The 16,395-nt window shown below is 38.6% G+C and overlaps 1 protein-coding gene across 2 annotated transcripts; it reads right to left on the bottom strand.

Moving 5' to 3' along the window:
• Window positions 1–480: 480 nt before the first annotated feature.
• LOC125193639 (F-box protein PP2-B11-like) lies at window positions 481–5,171 on the bottom strand. Of its 2 annotated transcripts, XM_089057093.1 has the most exons (4): window positions 2,294–2,431; window positions 1,587–1,852; window positions 1,180–1,301; window positions 481–1,112 (listed from the first exon to the last, which is right to left on the bottom strand). In XM_089057093.1, the coding sequence occupies exons 2-4, from the start codon at window positions 1,845–1,847 to the stop codon at window positions 599–601; spliced, it is 897 nt and encodes a 298-aa protein (XP_088913219.1). In that variant the 5' UTR covers window positions 1,848–1,852; window positions 2,294–2,431; the 3' UTR covers window positions 481–598. The 2 variants fall into 2 exon arrangements, with proteins under 2 accessions (XP_088913219.1, XP_047947429.2); XM_048091472.2 differs by lacking the exons at window positions 481–1,112; window positions 1,180–1,301 and adding an exon at window positions 4,167–5,171 and having other exon boundaries at window positions 1,713–1,852; window positions 2,294–4,090.
• Between the last annotated feature and the right edge of the window lie 11,224 nt (window positions 5,172–16,395).

Here is a 16,395-nt window from a genome sequence, read left to right as displayed (position 1 = left end):
GTTTTGTTTTTAGTAAAAAAGAGAAATGACTCTAATTTGGGACAACTCAAAATTGAATATGACTAAAGTAACTTGGGATGAAGGGAGTACATTATTTTTTTAATTTAGTTACTTAATAAAACATTCATCACATAATTATTCACTATTCAAAATAAGATAAATAAAAAACTTACTATCCAATATGAACTTCTGCAGCATGTTAACCTTGAGCCAATAAAATGAGGTATATGTCCTCTTAGACTTAGTTCATGAGAAATCATTTGGGCGGGAAGGGATTGAGGCCTTGTAAGACTATCATACAGTACTAAGAACTCAATATTTTGATTTTTTTTTTCACCCCGATAAGTGCGGTATAACCGTATAACAGCAAGTACTATTTCATTATTTTTCCACCTTAGTCAAAACATACTTTAGGGGTGCATGTATATCACTTTAGAAATGAATTGTACGCAAATTCATGATTTAAATGTGCAAGACCTATTTAAAATATGTAACCAACAAGTTCAATGAAAGTACCTCAAATCCTTGAAACGAAGTGTATATCTATTACACAAGGCAATGAAGCATTAGTCTAAGAATTGGAAAATGCAGAAAGGAGTCATGGCTTAGGCCTAAACTCAATGCCCTCAACGATGAGACCCGACTTCATTTGAGAGCCATCCTTCCCCATCAGCCATGTCTCCACCACGCCGTCGTCACCTCCATCGTTATAGAAGCTATCCAACTCCACCTCCATCCATCCATCACCTCTCCCAACAGCTACTCTTCCACTCTCCCGCTGCTGAGATCTGCTGGGGCATTGCAGGTGCACCTTCGAAATCTCTGTCAAGCCGTCGCCTATCCTTACCGGCCCCTTGCCACTCCCTCTGCATCGGTCACGACCATTCTCCCGCTCGAAGTGATCCAGAATAGCTGCCCTCTCATCATCACCGTCGACTTCATCATTCGTGAATCTCACAAACGCATTTGCTGATTGGAGTCCGCGAGGACTCTGGTCTAGCTTGAAGACGAGATAACATCCGTAGACAGTGTGGGAGGATAGCATCCGTGTGTTTATGGTGCCTCTGATTTCAAGCCAGAAAACTTCGTTTAACAGAGCAACCTCTGAGAATCTGCAATTGGACAATGGTTAAACGAAACCATGTTTCATTGAAAAATGTGGGATTGTGAAGAAGGGACCTTGAATCTGGATGGGGTGTCAGCTCCCAGAAACCTGAGGTGTCGCCACACCAGATAATTCCCAGCTCCTTTGCTCCCACCATGTAGCACTTCTTCCCCTTCTTTCTTTCCAGACAAAAGCTCTGTTTCAAATTATGTAAGGATTATAGCACTTAATCAAAACTTAATTTTCGATAAAATAATTTTGTAAGTTGTACTATGTTTAAAACTAATGTATTAATATTGGAAATAAATCCAATCCAACAAATTGCTAAACTAAAATTATTGTTCTCTTATTTTTCATTCATATCCCATAAAACTAATTGAAGGAAGAATTTGTATAATATGCATTATTTGACCAATTCATTTCTGCACAAATAATGAAAAATCAATGACAGAAAACCCCAAAGTGAAGGATGGAATGATACCAATTTCCCAGCATCGATAAGAATGGGAGAGTTGCAAAGGCTCAAGTATAGCTCTTTCTTCGTGGCGTAAACTACCAGAGATACAGATCTTGATATAATTTCCGGCCAATCCTCCGGCAGAAATCCGTCCCAAACAGCGTCGGAATCAGCCGCGGATTTCAACCCTTTTGAGACCGTAGCGAATCTCATGGCATCCGCAGGCGAAGTTCGCTGCAGAATCTCCGATAAACACTCACCCGGCAACGTAGATAAAAGGTCCATTCAATCTGCGCAATTTCACAATCGTTGAATCCAATGAATTCCTCACAGCTCAGAAACCAATTACTCCACTTAATTGAGAATGAGAAACCTTGATGAGTATGTATGATTGTCCCATATTTATAAGCTTTACCCAAATGGAAGTGGTCAATGCAACTTGCATTTCCCTAATGCATGAAACCCCAATTATAAGTTTTAGCTAAGGTGTTCAATGCAACTTGCTTTAATAATTCTTCTGTTCATTTGTTCAATAGTAATTACTGTAGTTTGTAGTAGTCAAGACAAATTGTTTCAATTATTCCTAACATGCACAAAGCATCTTCATTACATCTGATGATCTCTGTTGGTTCATTCACAAATATCTGTCTCATCAAATCACTCAACATAGGGAATGGTCTCTTACTGAAAAAGCTAAAAATGGGAGTAGTAGAAGAAGCACTACCACTTACCAGAGCAGAGTACATATTATTTGATGGTAATTTTACTGACATGGCGAACTTTGTGGAAATCCTCTCCTTCTCTACCACCATTATCAGACATAACCCTTCTTCCCAATTCTGGCATTCCTTCAATGATCAGATCTTGAAGATTAGACATAGCAATCAATCCTTGTGGAACCATCTCCATACCAAGACAACGGCGAATATACAAATGCAATAGAAGAGGCATGGCACCTTCATCAACTTTCCACTCCCTCAACTCTTGCAAGTCATTCAGTTCAAACACCTGGAGGCAAGGAAAACTGGATGCAGGGCACCTCATCCTTTCACCGATGAATGATCCCAAGTGGAAACACAGGCGTTTCAAGGAAGCAAGGTTTCCGAGTACCTCCAATGGATCTTCCTCAATTTTGCATTTGTTCAAGCATAATATTGCTATGTTTGAGCAAATGATGTTGCTCCTGCACTCCGTTAGTAGCCTCCCCAAATGAGCATAAATCACCAAGTCAGTAAGATTCCGGCATGTGAACGCTTGGTTCAAGTTCATTGATGTGAACTCCCAACCTTCTTCCACTACTATATAAGTGTACACCAACCTTTCCCAGTTTGAATCAATGGCGTTCATAATAGCTGTATAGCTTTCCTTGTCAAATACATACGCTGAGAAACGTTGGAGCTTCTTCATTCTCGTATAACAACTATTCTCATGCACTAAACTGTTCAGCCCCTGTAGAGCCTCCAACTGATCTAAACCCTTATCCAATTTCAATCGATAATCCCCAATTCTTTCCCTGTCATACCGAGGAAGGAGCAGTTGTTTTAACCGGACCATCTTCTTCAAAACATTTGGAATTTTAGTATTCTTAGATATCAGGAAATCAAGGATTTCTAAGTAGACCAGGTTGCTTATGGAAGATTGTAGCTCATCAAGTTCACATTTCCGGAAACGCAGATTTCTGAGGTGAACAAGACGAGTAACCCCTCTTGGTAGCTTTCCTCGTACAAATTTGAATCCCTCGAAAGCTAGACTTCTGAGTGATTTGAATCTTCGAAAATCAACTGAGCTTGGAAGCTCAATATTTACCCTCCCTGTTATATCATTATGTAAATGAAGTGACCTTAAATGCTTGCAACTATCTTCTTTTCCAAGTTGATCATTACATTCACCATCATCTTCTTGCAACTCTGCTTTGAAATGGATAACCAAATGTCGCGTTTTAACACGCGACAGGGCATGATCTAGAAAGGAACTGAATCTTCCACCTGTGTACTCGAGAGTTTGCACCTGGTAGTGCTCCTTTTTCCCCATCGACAAACATAGCTTTCTTACTACACAATGAAGGTTGCATGACGTGAATTTCGTTCTGTGTCTGGCATCTTTACGTTTGGCTTGGACAATGCTCTTCGAGACCAGCTGTCTTAAGTAGTCCTCTGCAAGCTCCATCGGAGATTTATCACTATTCTCCTCTGAAATCATGCCCTGTGATATCCACATTCTGTATAGATTAACAGCAGCCATGCTTTCGCCATCTCTCAATACACCCAAATACAGAAAGCACAACTTCAAATCATAAGGTAAATCATCATAACTTAAATTTACTACCGCTTCCAGTTTACTTTCATTTCCATCTCCATCTCCGACGTTGTATAAGTATGCATCCATATTTTCATTCACCAACTCCCACTCTCTCGTTGAATTTCTCTCACTCAAAACCCCTCCAAGTAAAGAGATTGCTAGAGGCAAATAACCACATTTCTTTACCATTTGCTTCCCAAGTGTGCACGTAGATTCTTCACGTACGAACTCTGTATTGAAAAAAAAACACAAGTTAAATTCAGATTCTCTTCATATAAACAACACTTGCAATTATTGATAAATTACCTGGATTGATGTCAGGGGGAAATGTCTTCTTCTTGAGTAAGTCCCAAGCATCATCCTCTTTTAGAAGCTCAACTTCCATCCTAGACACATAATAAATCCCTAACTCTACTATAGCTTGTTTGCGCGTGGTGATCAAGATTTTGCTTTGCGAGGTGCGGGCAAGGAAGGCATGTTTGAGGCCATCCCAGTGACAAGTCTCCCAGATATCGTCGAGAACAATCAGGCATCGCTTAGCACTTTGTATCTGACAGAGCTGCTGATTCAACTGCATATCACCAAGACTCGAAACGCCTCCCACACTCTCTGGCGCTAGCTGCTTCAGAACATCCTCCAAAACTGATCGAACGTTACACTTTTGAGTAACACAAACCCACGCGAAAGATTCAAAGAAACTTGTCACAGTCCTGTGATTGTACGCATTTTTGGCAATTGTGGTTTTGCCTATGCCACCCATGCCCCATACTGAAATAACTCTGTGGCTGTCGCCGCCGACTAGCCGAGAAACAAGCGTTCTCAGCTCATCCTCCTTCCCCACAAAACAGTCTTCCACGAGAAAATCAGGGAACGTTCTCCTGGACCAGTTTAAGTCAGAGCTTCCGGCTCTGTCTATGTCTAAGATGCTCTTTATGCCGTAGTCTTGCATGCTTTCTCGGAGTCCTGCTATGGAGGACTTGATGCAAGAGATCTCGGACTGCAGGTGGTGGAGTGGATAGATTCCGGCATATCGTCTCCACCAATGGGAATAGCTCTCGACGGCGTATACTGCGATTGCGTCTTCAGCTGCGTATGCGAGATCTCTCGCGTCGCTTATCCAGCCGCGCACGCTCTCGCATTGATGCGGCTTACTGCTAGCGTCTTTGAGGAGATACTTCATCTCTCTCAGCTGATTCTCCAGCTCCTTCACATCCTTTACAACGCCGTTTAAGAACTTGTCTTTCTCTGACAGCAACGCATTTAGTGTGGTTAAAACAATGGACACCGCTTCCATTGCTCGTCTTTCAACTCAACTGAAGTCTGAAACACTAATTAATTTCGAGATTTCAGTTTTGGTGTAAGGGAATCCTCAACTCTTTTCTTGTTTCCACTGAATGGTATTAGTAGCATATGAAAAAGAAACAATAAAGCTATACAGACAATCACATCACAAACCGGTTCAGTTCTAATTACCCTTCGTGTTATTCTCTTTGGTGGTGTTCAGTTGCCAAGATAAAATAATACCAAGATATAATCTAAGATTGAGTTGTGAGATTATTTTAGTTACAAAGGGTTAGCTAAGAGTAATTATGCCATGATTATTCATCTAAGATCGAGTAGTGAGATTGAATCTTATGAACCAAACACACTACAAATTTAATCCCAGACACTAGACCTGCCCACGGTTCATGAACCGCCGGTTCCGGTTTTGGAAAATATAGAACCGGAACCGAACCGTGAGGCTGTTTCACGGTTTCGGTTTCGGTTCGAAAACCGGCGGTTTCGGTTTCGGTTCCGAACCGCCGGTTTTTGAACGGTTCGTAGCGGTTTAGGTTCGGTTTCGCGGTTTTACGGTTTTTTTCCTTAATTTTTTTTGCCATATAGTTTGAAATTATAAAATAAATTGGAACAAAGAAATGGATAGTTTAAATTGAAGAGAGAAATTCTTGTTAACACGAAAATGAGGTGAGTGTAAGTGAGGATAGAGAGGAGTATTTATAGATAAAAATACAGAGAAATGAGATCCAATTTGAATTTAAAATCAACATTTAAGAACAAAATAAATAAATAAATAAAAATAAAAGAAATTGTGTTTTGTGCAATCAATTTTGAATAGTGCAGCCATCGCCCACGGCCAACCAATCAATTTTGAAGACTCAACTAATCAATTTTGAAGACTACAAATTCATTAACCAATATTAATTTGAGTATTATGCTTTATTTAAAGTAATCAATTCTTCTAAGCTTTATTAGAAAATGTTCGATAGATATTTATTACTAATGATCCATACTCCATAGACTCCATACGTAAAAAAAACTATGTTAATTAATAAAATCGGAAATAGTATTATAAAGTTATTACCATAACCATACTCCATAGACTCCATCTTGTAATTTAGTTATTTTTATTTGATTATCTTTTCTCTTATGTTTTCCAAATTACCATCCAATTTTACCAAATAGTATTATAAAGTTATTTTCGCTACAAAATTTTGTCCCACATTATTATTTCTACGGATATTACCAAATCTTAAAATGAAAGTTACTTATATAAGTATAAAACTCATAAACCGGATCATTTAACAATGTTTTATTCAATGGAGTATAGTTTTAATATAAGGATTAACTATGTTTAAATTTATCATTGCATTGGCGGTTCGGAACCGTGAAACCGCCGGTTCGAAACCGTCCGGAACCGGCGGTTCGATCGTGGTTTCGGTTCGAAAAATTTGGAACCTGAACCGAACCACGGTTCTAAAATTCACGGTTTCGGTTCGGGATATTTTTTGTGGTTTCGGTTCGGAACCGTAACTGCCGGTTACGGTTTCGGTTTTAACCGCCGATTCGGTAAACCTTGGGCAGCTCTACCAGACACAATCTTACAAACCAAACACTCCTTTTAATATTTCGATGGCTAGATTGTTGTTGTAATCTAGTAAGAGGGAAACACTAAATACTCCTTCTATCTCACAATATGACTCATGTCGGACACAGATTTTAAGAAATATAAATAATAATGGGTTGAAAAAGTTAGTGAAACATGTAACCTATTTTTATATTAATTTTATAATAAAATGAATGAAGTGAGTTAATGGAACGTGAGACCTACTTACCATTTATGGTAAAAGTAAAATGTGACTCTTATTATTAGACGGACTAAAATGACAAAGTGTAACTCTTATTGTAGAATGGATGGAGTAAATGCTACTAGTACAGAATAAATGTGGAGTACTACTATAACGCCCCGCTTTTTCGAACCCTAATTTTTGTGACGTGGAAATTTTTGCATTAAATGCTTTTAATGCTATGATATGTGGAATTAAATGACGAGTGATTTATTGCAAGGTTCTTGTGACCTAATTGCGATATGGAGTTGAGTTTGAATTGAATCGTCAAACTTGTTGAATATGTGACGTGGTTATTGAATAGTCAACATGGTGGAAAATATGACGTGGCCGTGGAATGGTCAAAGTCATTGGAAAATGTGAAGTGGAGGTGGAAATTCGAATTTGCGGATATTTTGATGCGGGGTGAAATAATATTGTGGTGAATTATTTTCCTAAGGGATGAGTGAGAATTAAATATGAGCATTATTTAATTATGTGGAATTTTCGACCCCTCCTAATTATTGGAAAGAAATCCTATTTTTCTTGGATTTAATTATTGCTTAGGATAATTATCCAAATTAAATCCAAAGTCCAAATATTCCTATTTATTCTATGAAGAATTCGAAACCCCTCTTGTTTCATGGAGATTTTCGAAATCTTCTAATTTATGGGAGAAGGGATTTTATTGTTATATTATTTGATCCCTTGTTTATTCTCTTCCATAAATAAATTCAAATATCCTAGCATATCTTGTCAAATCTAAGAAGATCTTGTCATATCCTATTTAAATTAGGATTTTAATTAATTCTTTGTGGAGAGAAGTGAAATTCACGCCTATTCCTATTTAATTGGGGAGAATATTTATTATTTTCTTGCTCCGTGATATTTTATTCTACTTCGTGAAATATTCAAATTAAATCTTAGGCTAATTTAATAGCCTAGAATTCGAAATCTCCTATTTTTTCCTAGTAATTCACGCCAACTTCAACCAACAAATCTCTTCCAAATCTTTATTTATTTAATTATTGGATTATATATTGCACTCTATAAATAAGAGTGAGAACCCAAAACCCTAGCATCATAAATCGCCCCCCCCCACTCTCTCACGTCGTTCTCTCCTCTCTCCCTACTCTCTCAAATTTTTCTCCTACTTTCTCCATGAATACTTCATCTTTTGGAGAAGGATTGAAGCTGCAATTCGAGAATTTGTTGAAGAATCAAGATCCTACTTGTTTTCTACCGATTGTTCTATTAAAAAGGTATTTTTATTTTTGATCTTCTCTTCTTCTACCGATCAATCGGTGTTCTTGAGTCCACATGCATTTAGAACGAGTGAAGGGGAAATTAATCGGTGAATTGGGATGCGTGTGTATGTGTTGTGACCGTGTGTATGTGTGTGTGCACGCCTCAGTAGGCGTGCACATGTGTGGTGTGTGGAAAACACTCATGCGTGACACGATTTGATGTTAAACCTAGAGTTGTTGTGTGAATAAAAACGATATGATAATCGTACTTTGATTTTTGAATGGGAATATTGAAAATAATCGATGGGAAAGGGAAACGTGAGAACATGCATATTTTGATCCATGATTTGAGACTTATTTGAAATACATGAACTAAAGGTGATAGCTCGCTGATAGGCTAGTTTTCGTCACTCGGATTTGATCACTTTTCGTACTTATTAGTTGGATATTTGCATGATAAGATGCTATTTTGGCAGGGATTGAGCTAATGGATCGGAGGCATTGTAGAAAGGCATTTGTAGTGGAGTGATGCAAAAAGGAGGCAAAAGTGCAAGAATTTGAAGAAAATCAGAGAAATGGTAAACTGCCCAAGCTGTCAGCTTGGCCAAGCTGGACCCGACGGGAAAATGCATGAAGCCACTTGAGCACAATTACAAGACTGCTTCCTTTTGCAACACGTGTCCACCTCCGTCTAAGGCATGGGAAAATGGAAATATCTTTTGTTAAATGAGAGATATGTAAAAAAATACTTAACTTAGCTTGGAACCACTAGCAACTTTATCACTCTTTAGTTTAGTTTTAGCTTTCTCTCTCTAGAAAACTTTTCTCTCTTCCTTAAGAAGAGAGATTTCAACTTCAAGGCTGCCAAGATCATTGTTCACCATGGGTTGAAGTAGTAGTAATTTATTAGTAGTATTTAATTTCTCTAGTTGCTTGTTGTTAACCTTTGTAGTTCTTTTGCATCAATCTCACTCTTAGTTATTGTTGTTCTTGTTTTAAAAGCTCATTTCCAGTAGTAATTCTGTTAGTGTTTGTGTATTTAATGTGTTTTAAAGTTTAGTTCTTGTTTTATATCCGGTTTAGCTTGTTGTTTAGTTCTAGTGTTGGTTATGTTCTTGTTTAGTTAAAACCTTTTTCAAGCTTTTAAAATCAGTTTCTCTTCACCATGTTTAAGAGTTCTTGAAGCTTCTTTCTATAATGTTTAAGTGCTTTAATTTTCAGCTTTTCATTTGGTGTTTTCAATGCATGTTTAGGTAGTTTACTTGTTGATCTTGTGTTTCTCTTGCCATTTTAATTATGTAGCAGCCAAGTAGTCATTCCTCTCACTTAATTTTCGTGGCCTTAGTGTAGATTTAGGAGAGATATCAGCTTTTAGAAGTTAAGTGAAAGGACCATTAGTTGTAGACTTTTATCCATTGGTTTTACACCTTGGGTAATAGGGTTTAGGGAGACAACAAGTACATGCTTTCTTTTCACTTTTTACAGCCTTTTAACTTAGTAAAGTTCTGCACTCCACCCTCCATTTACATCTTATTTAGTTTAGCTTTTAGGATTAAATTAGTTTAGCCACTTTTAAGTGTCACAATCCTAGTTTTCTAGCTTTCTTTTAGGAGCCAACACTTAGTTATTTTCCTTAGTCTTTTAACTTAGTTCCTTTTGCTTTCTGAACTTAGGATGCTCATGCAAGTTGTTGCTCTCTTTTCATTTCCGAAATGTTCTTATTTTCACCACTGCTGAGTTGCCCAGTTTACCAACTTGCCCAGTCTGTTTTCCAGTTTAAATGCTTTCTTTTAATTGCATGTTATTTGCGCTTTTAGTTCTCAATCCTAGCTTAAGTGTTATTTATATTTTGTAGTTTAGTTCCCACCCCCAATTTAGAGCGTGGCGGCATCGCCAAACCCTTCTAAGTGTGGAAATACACAACGGATGCTACCGTTCCTCGTGGGTTCGACACCCTAACTTACCATATACTAATTAATAGTATTTTGGAAAGTGGGAACATATAAATCTTGTTGAATAGGAAGGGACACGTGCCTACGACACGCGTGCGAAATCCCGACCTCTCAAATGGCGCTCGTGCCGGGGAACGGTGTTGTTGTCTTGTTATGTATTCCTACACTTATTGTATATAGTTTTTGACTTTTTTTTTGTTTTTGTTTTTTCTCTTTTATTTTTAGGTTATGAGCAGGTCCTCTTCTCTAAGTTTGTTGTTCGATATTGGAGTTAAGTAGATACCGAAGAGGCTACGCGAGGAAGCCGGTTTGAGAAGATAAGCAGGGCAGTTCCTCGAGTTGCCCAGTTCAACAGATGCCCAGTTTGAAGTGTCAGAAAGTTTGGAGGAAACCAATTCAAGAGAAAATGATGAGAGTGGTGCGACATTAAGGGGTTTCATGGATCATTTCACAGACCTTTACGATCATGGCTGGGGTGATTACTCCTATTTTGAATGGACCAATCCAAACCAACAATATCAAGGTCCACCACCACAAGTACATCACCAAGCTTTCCAATGGTCAGACGAAAATTATGCTTATTGGCCTCCAGATCAAAGTGCTTTCCATCCATATTTCCAGCCACAAGAATTCGGCCAATATCAATCAAATCATTCGCCAATGCCGCCCAAGTGCTTAGAAGAAATGATGGAGGATCTAATCACATCCCAACAACTCATGCAAAACAATTTGCAAGCCAATTACAATGTGGTGCATGAGTTGCAAGACGAACAATATGAGCAAATGATTAGTCTTGATCATCTTGCATGTCAAATGACACAATTGGCGACTTCCATCAATGATATGCGTGGGAATGGTGGAGGAATTCCGGCTCAAGTGCAACCACCAAGGAATGAGACCTTTAATCAGATTCTCTTTAGGTCCGGGAAAGAGTTGAAAGCTTCATTCGACAATGACTCAAACAGAGGACCCGGGGAAACATTGGAACAGGGGCCTAGATTGCCCAGTGCAACACACTCCCCAAGTCAGGTGACTCCTTGGTTTGAAGATGAAGAGGATAGCAATGAGGAGATTGAAGAGCACATCATCATTCCACCCGATGGACCTACACTCATGCCTTTGAGACCAGAAGCGACCATCATGAAAGGGTGCAACCAATTGAAGCATGCAAAGTCTACCAGCAAGCTGCCCGATCCAGGCGAACTGCCCAGTCTGAGCGTAAAGGAGGAATTGGTGTCGTCAGAAGTTTGGTCACCAAAATTGGAGTTGAAGCTGCTGCCCACCAACCTCAAGCATGTTTTTGTTGGGGAAAGTGACATTCTCCCTGTTATCATCGATAGTGATATGAAAAATGGCCAACGTGAGAAGTTGATCAAAGAGTTGAAGAGTCCCAACTTTCTTGAAGCTGAGTTTTTGCAAGATATGTATCCATTACCCTCCATTGACGAAAAAGTTGAGCTTGAAGAACTTAGTGAATGCAAGTTGTTCAGCACTCAAGGGCTTAGTGATGAGGAGATAGAAGTTGAAATCATGACTTGGTGCAAGAAGAGGGATCACACAAACCCGCCCGAGAGATGTAAATTGTCCGATTCTAAGGAACTGCCCAGTCAGAATGACCTGCCCAACACGAGAGCCAAAGAAGATTTGGTACCATTGGAGATTTATACATCTAATTTGGAGTCAAATGAGACCATTGCTATGATCAGTAGCCTAGACAAGAGCCAAGAAGGAGAGCTAACCAAAGTTTTAAAGAGGCCAAAAGAGTTGATTGGTTGGACTTTGGCCGACGACATCGTGAGTATAAGTCCAGATGTTTGCATGCTTTACATGAGTTCAAAGAAGGGCTCCAAACTCTACAGAGATCCTAAGAGGAAGTTGAATGCTTCTACTTGGAAGGATTGGAATGCAAGATTCGACGATGCATTTCTAAAGGAACACTCGTGTGCTGCCCAGTTTGTTGAACAGGGCAATCTGAATGCCCTAGTGTGTAAAGCAGCCAAAGCTGGAGGAGCCGCGAAGCCAACACCTGAGCTTGGGAGTGAACCCGGGGAGGTTCCTGATCCACTGCCCGCTGCCACAACAGCCCGTTCCCCCCGCTTTATGCGGGGGAGGTGATTTCTATCCAACCCTCTCTTTTATTTGTTGTATATATGTGTTGTATGCCTAGTGTATGTGTTTACTTAAAGTGAAAATGTTATTGTGGCCTTGTCGGCCTTGATGCATGCTTTGTGGCCTTGCCGGCCTTCGTGATTGTTATGTGTTGTTAGTAATCTTTCTCTAAACACTTGGTCTACTTGTTCTCGAGCAAGCAATGCCCAAGTGTGAGGAGGTTGGATTCTTGTGTGTCGTTCTTAGTTTTTGAAGTTTTATGTGATTTGTTTTCTTTTCCAACATTTCAACCAAACTTGCTTGAGGGCAAGCAAGGTCTAAGTGTGAGGAGGGGGTTTGTTTTGTTGTTCGTTCGTGTTGTGTTGTGTTGTTTTTGTAAAGTGCGTGTTTTATCTTTTTTCCAAGCCTAGATGCATGATTTGGTAATGATCCCCCTATTGAATCGTAGCAAAAAAATGAAAAAAAATTGACTTGTTGAATCGTATAAAAAAAATGACTTGCTTTGTTTTGAAAAATTATTCAAGAACTTGCGGTTTTGATTGAATGAAGTTGAGTACGATGGAAATGTGAAGCACTATCACTTGCATAAAAACCCACAAATGGTAAGGTTCAAAGCCTCAAAGTAGAACACTTTCTACATATTTTCGAGCGTGGAATGACATTGCATTGCATGATAGTTGATATCGCTTGGTCACTATGGCATAGATAGAGGGCACTAGGAAAAGCCAAATTGAGCCTTATTCTTTGTGATTACATCAACCGAAAAGAGCTACCCCTAGTTGCCACTTTGAAACCTTGAGCCTACATTTCTTTCTAAGTTAGAAAATGGTTTCCCTCTTGTGCAAAATAAATGTTCTTAATTGCTCCTACATGATCACCAACTTTTGGAAAAGAGATAGCATTTGTGAATATTCAAATAAATCTACCTCCCCCCACAAAAAAAAAAGAGAAAAGAAATAGTGGCTGTTATGAAAAAAAAAAGGGAAGAAAAAAGAAGGAAAAAGAAAAGAAAGAAAAAGGAAAAAACAGAGGAAGCAAAACAAAGAGAAAATGGAAATGGCAAAGGAAAGAGTGGGAAGGTAGATCAAAGAGAAGGAAGATGCAGATCCAAGAAGGAAAAAAAAAAAAGAGAAGACAAAGAAGAAAATGAAGTGCTTCTCTAACTTTTGGTTTGATTGTGGGTGATTGTGTTTGGAGTTTCTCTGTACCCCTTTGGAGAATAAACACAAGTTTTTGTGTACTACACTCAATAGCTTAGGACCCCTAGGATCTAACCGATAATATTAAATGGTCCCAAGCCCCATTACATCCCGTAAAAGACCCTCTTGAGCTACATGTGATAAAGTGATATCTCCTTGATTGCATTTTCATTATTATTAACGAGAGAATTGTCCTTACATTTTGAGAGGGTCAGGGAGTGAATCTTTTGCTTGTGGTATGTGCTTAGCTATCTTGATGAGACCGACGGTTGGAACCACATTGTTCGATGAAGAAAATTATGTTTTAAAAAATTATGTTTTAAAAATCTGTTTTGAGCTTGGTTCTTGGGGGTATCATTACGCTTTTCGTACAACTTGCTTGGTATGTCTTTCGTGTGTGTCTTGAGTCATTGTGTGTGTTTGTCTTGTAAACGTCTTGGTGTTTTGTGTTTGTTTAATTTAGTGAGTGTGTTTAAAAAGTAGAGGGGAGTGACTAAAACTAGCTATTGAGTGAAAAATCCAACCACATACTTGGGACAAGTATGATCCAAGTGTGAGGAGGTTTGATAGGCTAGTTTTCGTCACTCGGATTTGATCACTTTTCGTACTTATTAGTTGGATATTTGCATGATAAGATGCTATTTTGGCAGAGAATTGAGCTAATGGATCGGAGGCATTGTAGAAAGGCATTTGTAGTGGAGTGATGCAAAAAGGAGGCAAAAGTGCAAGAATTTGAAGAAAATCAGAGAAATGGTAAACTGCCCAAGCTGGACCCGACGGGAAAATGCATGAAGCCACTTGAGCACAATTACAAGACTGCTTCCTTTTGCAACACGTGTCCACCTCCGTCTAAGGCATGGGAAAATGGAAATATCTTTTGTTAAATGAGAGATATGTAAAAAAATACTTAACTTAGCTTGGAACCACTAGCAACTTTATCACTCTTTAGTTTAGTTTTAGCTTTCTCTCTCTAGAAAACTTTTCTCTCTTCCTTAAGAAGAGAGATTTCAACTTCAAGGCTGCCAAGATCATTGTTCACCATGGGTTGAAGTAGTAGTAATTTATTAGTAGTATTTAATTTCTCTAGTTGCTTGTTGTTAACCTTTGTAGTTCTTTTGCATCAATCTCACTCTTAGTTATTGTTGTTCTTGTTTTAAAAGCTCATTTCCAGTAGTAATTCTGTTAGTGTTTGTGTATTTAATGTGTTTTAAAGTTTAGTTCTTGTTTTATATCCGGTTTAGCTTGTTGTTTAGTTCTAGTGTTGGTTATGTTCTTGTTTAGTTAAAACCTTTTTCAAGCTTTTAAAATCAGTTTCTCTTCACCATGTTTAAGAGTTCTTGAAGCTTCTTTCTATAATGTTTAAGTGCTTTAATTTTCAGCTTTTCATTTGGTGTTTTCAATGCATGTTTAGGTAGTTTACTTGTTGATCTTGTGTTTCTCTTGCCATTTTAATTATGTAGCAGCCAAGTAGTCATTCCTCTCACTTAATTTTCGTGGCCTTAGTGTAGATTTAGGAGAGATATCAGCTTTTAGAAGTTAAGTGAAAGGACCATTAGTTGTAGACTTTTATCCATTGGTTTTACACCTTGGGTAATAGGGTTTAGGGAGACAACAAGTACATGCTTTCTTTTCACTTTTTACAGCCTTTTAACTTAGTAAAGTTCTGCACTCCACCCTCCATTTACATCTTATTTAGTTTAGCTTTTAGGATTAAATTAGTTTAGCCACTTTTAAGTGTCACAATCCTAGTTTTCTAGCTTTCTTTTAGGAGCCAACACTTAGTTATTTTCCTTAGTCTTTTAACTTAGTTCCTTTTGCTTTCTGAACTTAGGATGCTCATGCAAGTTGTTGCTCTCTTTTCATTTCCGAAATGTTCTTATTTTCACCACTGCTGAGTTGCCCAGTTTACCAACTTGCCCAGTCTGTTTTCCAGTTTAAATGCTTTCTTTTAATTGCATGTTATTTGCGCTTTTAGTTCTCAATCCTAGCTTAAGTGTTATTTATATTTTGTAGTTTAGTTCCCACCCCCAATTTAGAGCGTGGCGGCATCGCCAAACCCTTCTAAGTGTGGAAATACACAACGGATGCTACCGTTCCTCGTGGGTTCGACACCCTAACTTACCATATACTAATTAATAGTATTTTGGAAAGTGGGAACATATAAATCTTGTTGAATAGGAAGGGACACGTGCCTACGACACGCGTGCGAAATCCCGACCTCTCAAATGGCGCTCGTGCCGGGGAACGGTGTTGTTGTCTTGTTATGTATTCCTACACTTATTGTATATAGTTTTTGACTTTTTTTTTGTTTTTGTTTTTTCTCTTTTATTTTTAGGTTATGAGCAGGTCCTCTTCTCTAAGTTTGTTGTTCGATATTGGAGTTAAGTAGATACCGAAGAGGCTACGCGAGGAAGCCGGTTTGAGAAGATAAGCAGGGCAGTTCCTCGAGTTGCCCAGTTCAACAGATGCCCAGTTTGAAGTGTCAGAAAGTTTGGAGGAAACCAATTCAAGAGAAAATGATGAGAGTGGTGCGACATTAAGGGGTTTCATGGATCATTTCACAGACCTTTACGATCATGGCTGGGGTGATTACTCCTATTTTGAATGGACCAATCCAAACCAACAATATCAAGGTCCACCACCACAAGTACATCACCAAGCTTTCCAATGGTCAGACGAAAATTATGCTTATTGGCCTCCAGATCAAAGTGCTTTCCATCCATATTTCCAGCCACAAGAATTCGGCCAATATCAATCAAATCATTCGCCAATGCCGCCCAAGTGCTTAGAAGAAATGATGGAGGATCTAATCACATCCCAACAACTCATGCAAAACAATTTGCAAGCCAATTACAATGTGGTGCATGAGTTGCAAGACGAACAATATGAGCAAATGATTAGTCTTGATCATCTTGCATGTCAAA

The sequence above is a fragment of the Salvia hispanica genome, chromosome 4 (assembly GCF_029641045.1).
Source record: "Salvia hispanica isolate PSC_SH4W2 chromosome 4, Shi_PSC_v1, whole genome shotgun sequence".
Lineage (NCBI taxonomy): Eukaryota > Viridiplantae > Streptophyta > Magnoliopsida > Lamiales > Lamiaceae > Salvia > Salvia hispanica.
This window is presented reverse-complemented; position numbering and strand designations above follow the sequence as displayed.

Excerpts from the sequence above, each read along its gene's own strand:
- LOC125193639 (XM_048091472.2), bottom strand. The coding sequence starts at position 5,154 with ATGGAAGCGGTGTCCATTGTTTTAACCACACTAAATGCGTTGCTGTCA. Across the intron at positions 4,091-4,166 it reads TCCCCCTGACATCAATCCAG|AGTTCGTACGTGAAGAATCT; the intron begins GTAATTTATCAA and ends TTTTCAATACAG.